This window comes from Scomber scombrus, chromosome 2, assembly GCF_963691925.1.
Source record: "Scomber scombrus chromosome 2, fScoSco1.1, whole genome shotgun sequence".
NCBI lineage: Eukaryota > Metazoa > Chordata > Actinopteri > Scombriformes > Scombridae > Scomber > Scomber scombrus.
Genome location: NC_084971.1, coordinates 27,391,464 through 27,407,436, shown reverse-complemented (window position 1 = coordinate 27,407,436; position 15,973 = coordinate 27,391,464). Strand labels below are relative to the sequence as shown.

At 40.7% G+C, this 15,973-nt stretch overlaps 1 protein-coding gene across 1 annotated transcript; it reads right to left on the bottom strand.

The window, feature by feature from the left end:
* Window positions 1–9,907: 9,907 nt before the first annotated feature.
* hapstr1b (HUWE1 associated protein modifying stress responses b) lies at window positions 9,908–14,546 on the bottom strand. The gene is made up of 4 exons (XM_062434442.1): window positions 14,136–14,546; window positions 12,320–12,400; window positions 11,883–12,158; window positions 9,908–11,771 (listed from the first exon to the last, which is right to left on the bottom strand). The coding sequence occupies exons 1-4, from the start codon at window positions 14,329–14,331 to the stop codon at window positions 11,533–11,535; spliced, it is 792 nt and encodes a 263-aa protein (XP_062290426.1). The 5' UTR covers window positions 14,332–14,546; the 3' UTR covers window positions 9,908–11,532.
* Window positions 14,547–15,973: the final 1,427 nt, after the last annotated feature.

Sequence of the window (15,973 nt, the reverse complement as noted above, 5' to 3'; positions counted from 1 at the left end):
TTCAGAGAAGGAACATGTGTAAGTATTAGCAGCAACATAGAGTTAAAGTATTACAGTGAAAGTACATAAGTATTACGAGCTTGATGTAGTATGCAGTATTACAGTAAAAGTAGTGGTTTGGTCCCTCTGACTGATATATTATTGAATATGACATCATTAGATCATTAATAGTGAAGCCTCAGTGTTAGAGCAGCATGTTACTGTTGTAGATGCTGGAGGTGGAGCTAGTTTACACTACTTTATATACAGTTAGCTAGTTTAGTCCAGTGGTTCCCAACATAGGGGTCTGACACTTCCGAAGGGTCACTAGATAAATCTGAGGGGTCGTGAGATGATTAATGTGAGAGAAAAGAAAAAAAACTAAGTTCTGATACACAGATCTGTTATCAGTTTTGTGCTTTTTCTCTACACTTGTTTTTTGCTGAAATTTTGAATAATTTAACAACTCCTATTGACATCTGAAATTTGACCCAGGCTACACACTGCTTTTTGTAAGATATCAAAAGCCAAAAAGGTTGGAAACCACTGGTTTCATCTGTAATGTATTGTATTTTAAAAGTTTGTTATATTATCCATTGTTTCAAATCTTCATCTGAAAAGCAACTAAAGCTTTCAAATATATGTAGTGGAGTAGAATATCTCTCTCTGAAATGTTGTGGAGTTGAAGGATAAAGTAGCATTAAATGAAAATACTTACTTACTACATTTACCCCAGAACTTGAGTAAATGTACATTATTGCTTTCCACCACTGCTCACCAATGTACAGACTTTACCAACATATTCATTTTATATTTTTCAACCAAGCTGGAAGAGCTGATATTTCACACACACCAGGACATTCTGCACTGTATCAGCATCTTATCATCCATCCACCAAGGAGGATTTTTCTTCTCCTCCTTCTGGTTTTTGGCAGGAACTGAATAGCTGCCTGTGCAATCAGTTGATGTTTCTCATGTCAGCAAAAAGTTTTAAAAAGTAATGTTGCTGATATAAAACAAAACAAGTTAATGTACAACTTGTGGTGGATAACTTTATGTCCTTGTTATTTTTGACAATATACTGTATCAGCATTCCGTAGTGTGGAAACCTCAACAATCCATGTCTGTCAGACCAAAACCATTGTTCCTAAAATGAACTCAACATTTTTAATATATTTTAGAGAATAGGTTTGTATTTTTCTTATTTGTCTTTTTCATTTTTTGTCAATGTATTGTTGCTGTAATCCTTTCCATCCTCTACATACTGTCAGAGAAGGAACCACGACCTCATCTGACTCCAGTGTAAGAAATGGGGGACTAAATCCACAGTCCTGTGCAGAAAAGCATTGTTAAGTTAATCCAAAGCTAATATGAAGCTTCAGCAGTCTGAGTCGGAGAAATCAAGTGGGTATCTTCCTACCTTATATTCCTTTTAGTGCAAAATTCCCTTTTTGTGTTGCAATCTCTCCATCGCAGCTCAGCTGGGAAACACAAAGAGGGAATTGATTTGGCAAATTGCGACTGCTGAAGTCTTATATTAGCTCTGGCTGAACTTTACATTACAGTTTTACATGGTACAAGGACTGCAGAGTTTGTCTTCAAGCTTTTACATTGGAGTTGCATCAGATAGGGATCTCTTCACAGCCAGTATGGAGAAGAGGAGTAATTACAGTGAAGTACATATAGACATATGGGTACTGTATTAAGATAGACTTGAAAAATTAAACAGCACGTCAGGATGGATCTCATCCTTTCCCTGCACCTGTCCACTAACCACAGGTGTAATTTTATGTGGAGACAAGGAGACTTGTCACCCCTAATATATCATATAAATCATTTATCCCCCTCAATTTACTCTATAGAGTGTCCATGACAACCTCGCCTCTCATCCAATATATGAGAGAAAGAGAAACAGACAGAGAGACAGAGACTCTGCAGTCTATGGTTCATCATGTTTTAATTCTTCTGACAAACAAAAGACCAGTAAGATTTGGGGGAAATTATGAAATTTTGCCAGTCAATCCCAGTTGATACCTGTGCTCGCTATCATTTTCCAACTGATGTTATTCATGAGGTACTCAGTATAGTTAAGTGACAACATATAGTTTAGAGCTGGTCGAATAATCGGTTAGTTAGCGGCTATTAAATTAAAGAAAACATGCATTCACACTGCTCCATCATTCCAATCATTTGAATTGATTAACAAAGATTAGCTTGTCTAATTTTACAAGTCTTAGGACCTAGTGCATTGTAGCAATGATCTATAGTTGAAAAGACATAGTAAGTGTAGTTTAAAAAAATACTTACACAAGACCCTGTAACACTTCAGCTAGTCATGCTAGTTTAAGTTTAAAATTAGTCCATAATTATTTAGCTCATTTGACTGGCTGACAGGACATAGGCTCTGCTCCAAAGGTCAGGGATGCTTTCTGCTACCACAGCCAGATAAAAATACAAGTTAAACATTCAACTAGCAATAGAGTTGCTATTAAGAAAACTTGGCTCTAACAGAGCAGACCCAGTGGACTTTTTTGGGTCAACAGTAAAAAGAGTATTAAAACTTAATGATTCATAAAAGGATTCAATGAAAATATCTGAGTGCTTAATTTGTTTGCCCAGTAAGGTGCACTATGATCAGAGGCAGTGGGAGGAAATCCAGCATTTTCAAATAAATAACCTGATAGTGGTTGAACCTTGAACAGTTTCATTGGGTAAGGATAAAGTAGGATTATGTGATCATGATTTAACTGTTTTTTCAGATTTTATCTGGGTTACTTTACTTTTAGATAGTGCAGATACAGAAAATAATGATTTGGCATTTTGGATAACAGTGAGACACCTTTTACGTTACGTACGTGTTGACAAAAATATTGACGATCAGAGGGTGATTTAGTTGAAAAATTCCTTTTGACAGTGGTATGATATTTGTATTTTTGTGTCACAGATTCATTCATTTGGACGGTGGTCACTGAAATCAAGAAGAAAAACACCACTAGATTTATAATGTTGGGGTCTATTGGTTAAAATATGTAGAAATGTGGCTTAAAAGTCAATAAAAAGTGAATTAAAGACAGAGCTTGACAGCTTCTGACAGGCAAGCACAACATCAACACATGCAATCAACAATAATCATAATGATCACAATAAATTAAAGTGCAAAAACGTTATGTTCCAAAGTATTTGTTATTCTGGATTTACAGGTATTGCTGTGAAAAGGGACTATTTCTTCAGTGGAAAGTAGTTTGATTAAAAACCCAGATCCCTGTGGATTATCCACTGTAACCAACATTATTTCTGGAAAGACATGTTGCTGTTGAATTTTTTAAATGTAATTTTTCAATGCTGTGAGCAGCACAAACAAATGTCTACTCGCCTCCACTGTATTGCAGTACTAGCAGAAATCTGGGTGACAGATATCTCAAGGCATAGGTAAATAAAACCAGAAGTTTTTCCATGGCTAATCCAGTAAAATCAGAATTACAGCTAACATGCCCCCTCCTCTCTCAAGTCACTGTTCAGGTCAGTGTGTCATGTTAACTGTCAGACACAGTTTAGGAGTATATCATGTAGTATATTACGCACATGAATAGTATCCAATTAAGAGCACAGTTCTCTTGTTCGTGAAGAGTATAATTGCAGTGGTTTGAGCAGTTCCCTGTGGATGTCTTCCCAAAGCTGAAATGAAAATTATGCCCTTTCCACTGGCAAGCTTCTGTACTGACCTCTACTAGGGAAATGGACTTAGACCCGTTTGAATCTTCAAGTACTACCTCCCAGATAAAATGTCTAGCAGGTCTGGAAGTTGCTGAAAATGATCCCCAAATCTTCTGACAGTAGTTTCACCCCAGATCTACCTGCTTAGCAGAGCCAGGTCAATGACTTTCTTTTCCTGAGTCACCAAAAGGATTTTTTGTACTTCTCTGAAGCTTCTTGACATGCAGTTTTGACAGTCTCCAAATTCCTGCAGAACATGTCCTTCTCAGTTCACACCTTTTTGTGAAATTCAGTCTCTCATTTCAAATAGACCAGAAAGACATGCTTTCTTTAACCGAACAGCTTGCTCTCATGTCCACCAGCAGGTTCTTCAGTAGCTGCAATCAAAGCTGCAATTATGTATTTATTTTTTTACCACTTGGGGGCAGCGGAACAACCTGAGAACCCTAAATTGACATTTTATCACTACATAAAGTTAATATGGTGAACAGGTAAGCATCCACATCCATCAGAAACATTAGCATACATCTAGTCTAGAACTGGAGACTGGCTTAATCCCCTACAGCTGCAGTGCTACCATGAGGTTGGAATTTGTGTTTTTAAGTGTTTTTTACTGTGTGTTTATTGGTAATGTTGGTATGCTAAAAGGCTAAACTAAGGCGATGCTAATGGCATAGCATGTATGCCCAAGTAAAGCCTCTAAGAGACGTTATCATGGCTGTTCTCTTAATCTCATAGCTTGTTTAATTACTTCAAAGATTAGACTCCATTAATTAGCTGTCTATGCATGACTAATTGATTAATCAACTAATCATTTAGCGCTAATTTCTTTCCAATATCACGTATCACAAATTTGCCTCGAGGGGCTTTTCAATCTATACAGCATATGACAAACCTTATCCTCAAACCCAGACAAGGACAACCCAGACAATTCAGACAAGGACAGACAACCCCCCCCCCCCCCCCAAAAAAAAAAAAAAAAAAAACTTTAAATAGTGGAGAGAAAAAATAGAAAGTAATTTGTAAGTAGCCTCATCTAAACATCTACATGTCCATGACCTCGAAATGAAAATCACAACAAGGTGACAGTTGGGTTGTAAACAATATTTTCTGTTTTGTAGGCTCACTTTTTAAGTTCATGGCGACGGGAGTCCGGCGAGGGCCTGAATTTGAGCAATCGACCCACAGAGCTACTGTACAGGTCCGGGCACTGTTGGCTAATGGCTCACAGAGTCACACCAGGTAAAGCCTATTGAAACATTTAAAATGTACCAAAACGAAATATCACTTCAAGCTCAGAATATTGGAAAAATGGAGCGGTGCTGAAGAGAGAGGGCAAGAGGGACTGTGAGTGTGTGAGGGCAAGTGTGTAGGTGTGTATGAGTGAGTGAGCACATAGAGGAGCTGATCCCATCAGACTCTTGTCAGGTCCTGTTGGGTTTTTCAGTATAAACTTGCGAGCACGGAGACTTGCGCTGCACTTACACTTTTCCCCCCTGCACTTCCCCACTATATGTCACTCATCCACACATGCACTCTCTCTGTCAGTCTCTTCCTGTTTTCCCTTGTCCTTATACATTTCCCCCTTTTCTCACATCATTAGTCTCCCCATGTCTCTCCTTGTTCTTTCCCAGGAGCTCAGTGAGGATTTAGGCCTCCTATCCTCCTAGACTCACCTACATCCTTTCATCCTGTTCCCTCCTCTCATCCTCCTCCTTCTTCTCACTCCCCTCTCCCTCCTTTTCTTCTCTCTTCTCTCTCTCTCCTCCCTCCTTGCTTAACCTGCTTCCTGAGCCCAAAAAATAAACCCACACACACAAGCAAACACACACACACACCCTGACACATTACACAGTGTGCACACGCATACAGAATCAAGCCCAAACCCATCTGCAGCCAGCAGCACAACATCTAATCCTTATGCTTGGGGAGGAGGGGGACCTTGCAATCATTCCTGCTCTCTTTCTGCCCCACCATTCATTTTTCTTTTCTTTTCTGCACCTCAGTCATTTTCTCCATCCTTTAATGCATACCCAGCATCCCCACTGGTAGGTGTTGCTTTTGAGGACGCACTGGAACGGCTCCTTCTTTTCATTCTTGCTTCTTGTCGAGTCCAGTGGTTGTCACTCATGTGCTGCGAAAAGTACACACAGATGTTCACTCTGACGAAGAACCACACAAGTCAAATTTTTACTTGTCGCAACACCCTCACATAAAAAAGTGAAATAAGCTGGTGTAGTATTTGGTTTGGGATGAAAACCTGCAGCCTGTAAGCTCTGCGTGGCACATGACTTAAAGCCACTGGTCTTGTAGTTGATGTCTGCCAATGCTGTCCTGCTACTGCGCTGGACTCTGCTGCCGCCCTGTGGCCACTAGCTGAAACCGCAGCAACTCCTCTAATAATGACCGTTTGATTTTTAGAGTTGCATCACGACCCCCCCACCCCCATCCCACACACATACACACACACACACACATATATACAGACACACACACACACACACACACACACAGCATCACCACCACCTCTACCTCCCCTCTCCTCTCCATCTACCCCCTACCCCTCCACCCCACCCTCCAACTGCCACTACCCCTCCTCTCTGGTTGGGTTGGATAAATATTGCTGGAAGATATACAGTATAACGTGTTGCTATGGTGATCAGCTTGTGGGTTGTTTTTTTTTTTTTCATGGCGTTTGTGGAAGACAGGGACATGCTGGTGCTCAGGGAGCTCTGAAGATCTGGTGTGTGTGTGTGAGAGAGAGAGAGAGAGAGAGAGATGTGTGTGTGTGTGTGTGTGTGCAAGCATGTTTATGTTTGAGAGAGATAGAGAGGGAGGAAGGGGAGGGGAGGTGGTGGTGGTAGGGGGGTGCAAGGAGGGAGGGGGGGGCTCCTTTTTGAAGAGGAGGAACATTCACAAAAACATAGCAGACCCAAAAATAGGAGACAATCTCTCAGACCTTGTGTTTTCATGCACGCCACGCACCGCTCACCTACCGTAGCCTATGTGCACAAAACTAAGAGCCCTGACTAGCAGCCGTCTCTGGGGAGCGTTTAACCTCTCTTCCTCCTCTTCTCCTCCTTCTCTGTCTCCTCCACCTCTTCATCTCCCACCACCACCACCCCCTGCTCTCCGGCTGCTCGATCTCTCCGGGGACACATTCTCAGTCTGCCTGATTGGCTTCTGTTTATGTGCATGTGCTAAAGTGTTTGTGTGTATGTGAGTGTATAAGCATGCTGTCCTCTATCAATTAGCACAAGCTGGTGCAGCAATTACCATCGTCCATTGTGTTTATGCTGTGTACGCCGGCGCACGTACGTACATGCACACGAGGGATAACTAAAGCATCATTGATCGCCAGCTGTCTGCCTTTTGAAGACTCCCTAATGGTCAAGCCCACACGGACACACCATTGCTATGATGGCAGGGACGTGTGTGTATGTGTGTGTGTGTCTGTAATGGTTCACACAACACACCACCAACTCTCTCGTTCAGACCAAACGGCATCCTAGGAGACACCTATATATGTGTGTGTTTATGTGTGTGTGTGTGTGTGTGTGTGTGTGTGTGTGTGTGTGTGTGTGTGTGAGCTGATATCAGTGCAGCCCAGATGGCGATCTTCGAGGGGTTTTCTGGAACATTTAGACACTTGTTGCTTCTTGTCATGTCTCTCTCTCTCTTTCTCTCTCTCTCTCTCTCTCTCTCTCTTTCTCCGTCACACACACACACACACGCACAATGCTTCTTTTGAAGTGTGAAACAGCTTGCGGTCAGCTCTGCTTCTCTTCTATGTTTCCATCAAATAGCAGCCTTTAGAGCCTTCAGATACATGATGAAACAAAAAACAACCGTGCAGTGTTAGCAAAGGAAAGAAAGAACATATATTTTTCGCTGGATGTGGTGTAAAGACAGCGCCGTCAACACGCTTCTTTATCCTCCTCTGCAGTGACGGACTTGCAGAGTCAGAGGATCAAACAGTTGGTGTTGCTTTGGGTTGCCTTGGCTGTCTCATGGTCAAGGTGAAGTGCGTTCAGATGACCTGATAGCTTTTCTCCAGCACATCAATGAGTATGGCTCCTCCTTCATTACTATCCTTAGTTCTGGCTGTTGTCAGGCAGTGACTCAGTGAAGATAGTCTGCACTGCTTTGTCAAGAGCTGGTGGATACGTGTCGACACTGAGGTCAAACCGGCTGTCAGATCAGAGAGAGACATAGAGCTAAAAACCTACTAACTCTTATTTTATAAAGATGGGGAACACCATTTTTGGTTTATTTTATGAATGAGGAAATCGCTTTCCATCAAGGACTGTAAAACTAGAGAGGTTTTTACCAATGTTTATATGTATACCAAGGCTTCACAGTCTTCTAAATTTCAAAACTGTATTTTTTTTCAAATCAAGATCATTTTACATTAATATACCCATAAATATAGACAAGCTTGTTGATTTTTGGAGTAACAGCTATGTTATGGCCACTGAAACTGATCCTGTTGCTATTGTGCATCAGTACATTCAGTCAAATGTTGCAGGAACACTGAGTTGAGATGTGTTTGCATTGTCTGTATTTGGTTGCAACTGCACAGTGACTTAAAGAATGATTTCACTTAGGCATTGCAAGGGAAAAACTGGCAACCACGTAAAAAGAAAATGATATGGAATATCAAAAAACACATGAATTATTTTTTACAGCGTGATCCTATACTTAATATGTACGAAATGTGGTGAAAACTGGATTAAATGTGAGTCACAAAAGAAGAAAGTGTTAGAATGTGAGTCCTATTTGGGCAAATGAGTGTGGAAAGAGATTTTTGTTTTATTTATTTTAGTTTGAAGGCCAAATGGTTTGGGTGCTTACCTAATGAAAAAATAATAAGTTCCTGCTGGGCACATGGCCTATTTTTTTCCAGCAAATGTCACTGAAATCTCTCATGTACTTCATGATTTATCCATCTAATTAACAGACCTACAAACAAAACTAAAAACATGCTCTATTTAGGAGAGATCATAATTGAAAAAAGACAACAACACAGACACCCATGTCACTACAGGTCTGTCTTAATTGCATACATTTTTACAGTATTAACAAGATCCTCTGTGAACTGAGTATAAACCTACCTCCAATTACTCATCAGTTGTGTGACTAACACACTGAGTTTCCTCAAATGACCCATGAAATGCTGCAATTTAAATAACTTGTTATTATGCTTTCTGTGTTTCAGCATTTCTCATTTTGTTGTCACTGGCTGTATTTCACCCTCTGGTATTTTATTTCATTGTATCATCATTTTGATTTCCCATTGGACAGCTACCAGGGTGGGAAATTGGCACCAGCCAAATGCCAGTAAAATATGAATGTGGAAGTGAATTTGAATATTTATGTAAGTGGCTGGTAGATGTTCACATTTTAAAAAGTTAATTTCCCACCCTGACAATCAACCCCTGTAAACAACACAAGTAAATTATCATTAAACACATAACTACAGTTAATATAGATTTACTGACAAGGGAAGAAAAATAACAGTAACATTCATTTAGGAAATGAGATGATCCTGTTTTGTGAAACAAATTTAGCTTTAACAAGCAAAACTATATAAACATAATTTCACTGGTTTGAAGAACAAAAACACTGGTCTCCCTTGAAGTGAAAAAAGCAAATATATGAATAGAGTTTTTATCCATCTATTATTGTGCCATTGTGAGCTTCAGCTTGCTTTTAGAGGGAACCTGGAAAGCAGAATGCAGTCGCCCCCGTGTGTTCAAGCTGCATTGCATAATATTCTCCAATTTGTTGACCACCTGCTTCCACAGAACGGTGCTATAGAGATTACAGTACAAGATCAACATATACAGCCCCCATGTTACCCTTTCTGTAGGTCTTTTACACTTCAGCAATTGGCAACTGATGATAGAATAACTGAATATCAGGCTCTGTCAAAGAAAGAAAGGACGATTAAGGAAACAACTGAGCAGGCACTGTGATAGATAATAAGGAGGAAAGATAAAGAGTGCAATGAAGTGGGAGAACCTAAGATTTTCCCACTTCATTGCACTCTTTATCCCTTCCTTTCTTGAACAGGCCATCAGTGATCCAAAAATAACACTTTTGACAGTGAAGATTAACCTACATTGAAATAAGATCTCAGCGAGCAGGTGATACAAAGCATCAGCAAAACATCAAACCCGACCGGTAGAAAACCCAGACCACGTAGTTAAATGCTTGTATTTTCTTTAATGTCAGAATCGTTATTATACATGACATCCCAATGAATTTGCACTTCTTTTTACAATATGTACCACATATAACAGCACCTACATGTTTATTTACACACATTACACAAGATTGTATCACAAAGCAGTGCGACATTAACAAAACAAGTGCCCTGTGCCTCGTTGAACCATCACACTCAAAAGTCCACGACTTGGCTAAAGAAAACATCACAGCCGTCGACTCTTACCATATGCTAGGTTCACAGGCATCATAACCACGTCCCCCCTCCTGTAAATTTCTAGGTTTAAAGCTGTTATCACAAGTGTGAAAGTGTTGTAACTATTTCTCATCCCCCAAAGACAAAAGCATGACGATGCACTTCAAGTTATTATCAAAGGGCCTAATGTAAACATGAAGTAGCTAAAATGCAAGCTTTGAAAACACTGTTACTGCTCTTAATGCAAAAATGCAGGAGAACTAGTACTGAGTCAGTCTGAGTATTTTGATGCCGACCAGGAAATAGTGTACATTTGGATTATCTGTAAACATGAAAATACATGAGTAACAGTGTGATTAGAAAATTGCAATTAAGCACGCAGAATGAGGGTATTTGGACGAAGAAAACTTGCAAATATATTTTTGCTTTTCTAACACTCATCACGCCACTATTTTTAAGTGTCGTCTCGCTTCGACAGTGAAGAAAGGCATGATTATCTGTGTAAAATAGACTGAACTGCTTTGTGATAAAACCCTGGATTGGGCTGCAAAGAGCAACTAAAGAAAAAAAGAAAACAAAAAAAAGATGAATTTAATGTAAAACAGGAAATTATTCGGTCAAGTGGGTGCTGAATTTGCCAGAACCCTGCATCCACAAGCGCACACACACAAACGCACACACACTCATTCACTCACTCACCGTTGCACAACAACCAGAGATACTGTAGCAGCTTTCTCAAAAGGCAAAGACAAGTACAACACAGTAAGTGGCAGTTCTGTCAAATACGCAAACACACAGAGCAGCAGCAGAATGAGATACACACACACTGCCAAGCATTTTTGAGTCGAGCCACACAGCGGGGAGGCAGGTTTAGCCTTTTCTGAGGGGGCCCGGGTTTCAGTCCAGTCTGGTTTGGCCAACACTCCATGGAGGCGGAAGTACGCTTAAGGAATGAGGGGAGGAGTACTGCGAGTAGTAGGCAACAGCCCAAGTTCATGTGATTATTGGATGTGAAGTACGAAAGAAACCCCGACCAAAAAAGAAAAGAATAAAACAATGTCTCGATGCAACATTCTGCAATTTAAGGATCTGAAGAGTGTGACGTGTGCTCACTTAGGTATCAGATCTACTTAGGGGGCAACGATATAAACAGGAAAGAAAATGTCTACAAAAGAACAAAAACACTGCTATGGAGAAGATGAGTGATACAACAGGGAGAGGTGGGGGTAAAAATAAAGAAGGGGAGCAATATGTGGGTTTGGTAATAGTTAAGTTTTTCTTTATTTGTAGCATTGCAACTAAGATGAAAAGGAGGAAGATTTCAATGGTTGGCCAAAGTATCAGTCCTCATCAGCTGTCCAGTCGGCCACCAAGGAGAGGACAGAGGAGGGGGATATTAGTGGTGTAGGAAAAGTTCAGAGCATCCTGTTACGTTTATGAGTTGGTGAGTCTGTGATGACGTCACTACAGGGGGCAGGGCCTCGTTTGCGATTGGCAGTGGAATCCAAATGGAGCGCCATCTCCTCTGCGATGAAGGTGTTGAGGTCTACATCGTGGAGACCGTTTCTACGACGACTGAGAGACTGCGCCGGGTGAGTCGGTGAACCCGGAGGACCGGAGCGGACAGAAATGCTCGCCATGGCACCGCTGAGGCCTGGGAAAGGAAAACAACACAAAATAAACATGAAGCCTCTGAAAACCACATGAACAGCAGCCTTTACTTGTAATAAACAACTTGTTGTTTAACATGGCATTGTAAACTAACCGTGCAAAGCTATGGCCTCTCTGAAGGGCTGCAGGTCGGTCTCCACAGAGCTGCCTGTCTCTGGGGGCGATGGTCGGCTCGCGGACACCATGGCAACTCTGGGTGGGGCTCGAGCTGTCCGTGGGGGAGGGACTTTGCCACACAGGAAGCTAATAAGGTCCTCTCGCCTGATGGTTCTTCTGCGTTTTTTCACCCAGGCAATTACCTCCTTATTTCTGCGCTGGTAGCCTCTCTGGATCCCCAGGTCGTAGCTCCGCTGACGGGCTTCCATACTCTCTGGCATTACAGAGAGAGAAAACAACTTTTTTGTAAACCTAGACACCAGAGTTAAAGTTTACTTGCAACAATCACACTGACACACCATGGGCATGATCCAAAACACCAAACAAATAAGTGAGCCACAACATGAGATGAGGTTAAAGTTAGTCGTTTCTTACCTTTGTATAGGTTAGTGACGGCTGTGGCTGCGTTTTGGAAGGGCACCCAGAGAGAGAGACCTTGTTGTTGACACACTCTATCTGTGAATACAAAATGTTAAAGTTTGTAAGACTCTTGATGTTAATTTCAATCCCTAACTCCCTCTTATAAAGCTCAAATCTCTTCTCTAGACAAATCCAAACCTAAGCAACCAGAAATGGTCAAACTTTAATCCAATGCCTGCCTCCAGACTTCCAAAAGCACCATTATTATCATGTTGTTCATAACCATAATGATATGAATGTAATGTGATATTATAAATCATAGTATGCTGGGGGAGAAGGGGGGTTATTAACTCATCTAAATACTATGCCTGATATGATGAGTGTTAATGCAGAGATGATAAGAAGAACAGCAAAAACAAAACTCTGAATAAATTAAGGTCCTTCAACTTCAACGTTTACTGCAAGACCTTACATCTAATCTGGAGGGGCTGTCCAAAGGGTCTCCTCTGAAATTATCAGAGGGTATTAAATTTCATGAGGACATAGCTGTAAAGTAGCCGGATCTTTCTGAGGAAGGTGTAATGACTGTACCTGAACAACTGGTTGGTTGCACAATAATGTAGCTTTAAAAAAAAAGGTCAGATAAGAAATATATGACGCCTTCTGAACAAAGCCTATCGTAGGCAGTCATTTTAATAGCACAGCAAAATAACTTACTGCTCAACCATTTCCACATTTTTAAAACGGGGGACTTTTTAAAGATGAGTCAGATTTAAGTGTGTATGTGTGTGTGCTAATAGCAGAAGCTGACGGAGAACAAACCATTTCCAAGCAGCTCAACACCATTGTTGTGTTGTAATGAAATGTAATAGGTGTGTTACGAGACTTCAACAACTAAAAAAACACTTAAATGTTATTCCCTATTTTTTCTCGCCATTTTGTCCTGAATATCATCAGCGACAGTGCAATTATTGGCAGAAGTGTACTGGATTATATATTGATTGAATGTTTTAAAAAAGAATAGAAAAGTCTTAATGTCGTTAACTTAAACAACATCCACCAGTACTGCTGCGACAATTACAGCTGCGTTTGACCGACAATAAATGTTGTTTTTTAGTCGGGCAAACTCCTCCCTGTGTATCGCCATTTTGACGAGCTATGTTAGCTGTAAACGAGGAGAGAGGGGGACAAAAACATGTATATATGTGAGTCATATAGAGAAAATAGGAGAATAACACACACACACAACTTAAGTAAACTTGTGTTTAAGATATCCTCTTATATCAGGATGTCTCTCAGTTCGTTTGTACCCCCTCTCTCTGGAGGGTCTGTGCCAGCTGGGGCCACTGTGCAGCCTGGTTATCCCGAGACACTGACACGGGGACCGGCTGCTAACATGGTGGCGATGTCTGCACGGAAAACCACACATTTATGTTGACTTATAATGCATTTGAAAGAATATGTTATCCAAGTTGGACCGTGGAAATAAAAACCACGTCTCCTAATGTTGCATGTTGCTGGGGTTTAGCTATCACGGTTAGCCGGTGCCCTTTGTGTCGGATCAATGCTAGCAGGATTAGCTCTCATTAGCTCCGGTGTTGCGGTTTAAATGGTGACCGTGTTAACTGGTGACTCTCACATTACGTTACGAGGTGAACGAGTCCTCGGAACACAGTTTAACTTTCCCAATGATTGGATATTAAACAGATGAACGTGTGCCCTAAAATGATTAAACTACAATCAAAGGCGTTTTAAGAGAAAGTCACCAGTTAACACGGTGACCAGTTAAACCGTAACACCGGCTGAACTTCTCTCTCTCCGGGGTACAAACCTTTGTAGAGCTGCGCTACCGCCGTGGCTGAGTTCTGAAACAGGTGCCACAGTTTCTGCTGGTTGTGCTCCGTCTCCTCGTCGTTTGGGTCGTCCTGCTCGGCCTCGGCTAAGCACTGACGTTCCCATTTGGAGAACCAGTGCTCCGGGCCGTGCTCCTGGATCTCTGCTTCTCTCTCCTCCTTCCTCTCCTCCATAGCTAGCTAGTAGCCAACAAGCTAACCTTCGCTTGAAAAAGAAATGTAGGATTGCTTGGTTTTCCGTGGGTACTTAAAAACGGGTCTTTCTTCGGTATTCTGTTGGAGGAATACGTTACGCAAACCCCTAACAAGCTATACAAAACAAAACAATCGCTGTTAGAGTCGCATTGTGACGCCCAGTGTTAAAAACACACTCAACTAACAGACGCGACGATGACAACACCTTAGAATCTCTGGAATCTAAGCCCCGCCCAGTTCCTCACTGAGCTGGGACGTGATTGGCTGCGGCGACGTTCCTCTGCGGTTCTCCGAGCCGAACACGAAGCCTGATTGGTGGGTTGCAGAAAAAGGAAAAGGTCAGAAAAAAACAACGTTGGTCCCGCCTCTGCTGCCTGCAGTTCAGCATTCAGGACGACAGGGGGCAGCCGGGCTGTGGAAATGTTGTTTTTTGTTTGTTATTTATTTATTTATTTAATTCTATGGAAATGTAGTTAGTCTCCTTCATCACCTTAACGAACCCCTATTTATTATTATATGTATTTATTGTAATTGGGGGAAAAAGAGGGAGAAAAACAGTTTATATACACAACGTATAGAACCGTGTACATTCTGGATACATAACAAACAATAACAACACAGAACCACTCATTAATTAATTATCCCAAATAGTGAAATCAGTAACTGCCGGAAGTTTGTGTAAAACTAGCAGTTTAGATGAATATTGAGCTGATTATTTCCTGTGATGAGCTTCAGAGATTTCTTGATATTTTTAGGTACTTTTTATACAATTTTCTGTCTGTATTATATATATATATTTAAGTTTTAACAAAAAACTGTGTGTGTGTGTGTGTGTGTGAGTGAGAGAGAGTGCGTACATACATACATATATACACACACGATAGATAGATAAATAGATAGATAGATAGATAGATAGATAGATAGATAGATAGATAGATAGATAGATAGATAGATAGATAGATAGATAGATAGATAGATAGATAGAAAGAACTTTGTTTTATGGATAGATAGATAGATAGATAGATAGATAGATAGATAGATAGATAGATAGATAGATAGATAGATAGATAGATAGATAGATAGATAGATAGATAGAACCTTATTCAAGCCTACTTTTGTGCAGTATATAAAATATTTTAATTGTATTAGTGGTAGTAACACCATGGTCGTTGTCATCAGAAGAAGTTCCTGGCCCTTTTTCTTTATATCTGTTTTCTGAGTTTGTGTCGTGTCGTTGTGTCATTGGCCATGAAACTGAAATTGTATATGTCAGTCTACCTGTGTTAGCATTGAACCCTATCCAGGACATTTCCCCGTCTTTTACAACCCCTTCTGACCCTTTATACTAATGAACATGTATTAACAATAGATGAATGAGTAAAATGTGTACTATAGCAGCAGTATATTGTATAAACATGGCAAACAAAGCATCTTAGGTGCAGCTATCACTGCAGCTGCAAATTTGAGGGGAAGGTTCAATGTCACACTATCTTTTTTGTGACCGGCAATAACTGTATGAGCCCAGGAGTGAGGGAGTCCAAAGATCACATAAGTTTATGACAGAAAGTATGTCTGAAACTATAGTCTGACATAACTATCTTATGTCAGACTTCTCACATCT

Bases quoted from the DNA above. Each gene is read 5' to 3' on its own strand.
- hapstr1b (XM_062434442.1), bottom strand. From the start codon at position 14,331: ATGGAGGAGAGGAAGGAGGAGAGAGAAGCAGAGATCCAGGAGCACGGC. The intron at 12,159-12,319 runs GTAAGAAACGAC...CTGTAATGCCAG, and splicing joins CGTCACTAACCTATACAAAG to AGAGTATGGAAGCCCGTCAG. The intron at 11,772-11,882 runs GTTAGTTTACAA...TTCCTTTCCCAG, and splicing joins AGAGGCCATAGCTTTGCACG to GCCTCAGCGGTGCCATGGCG.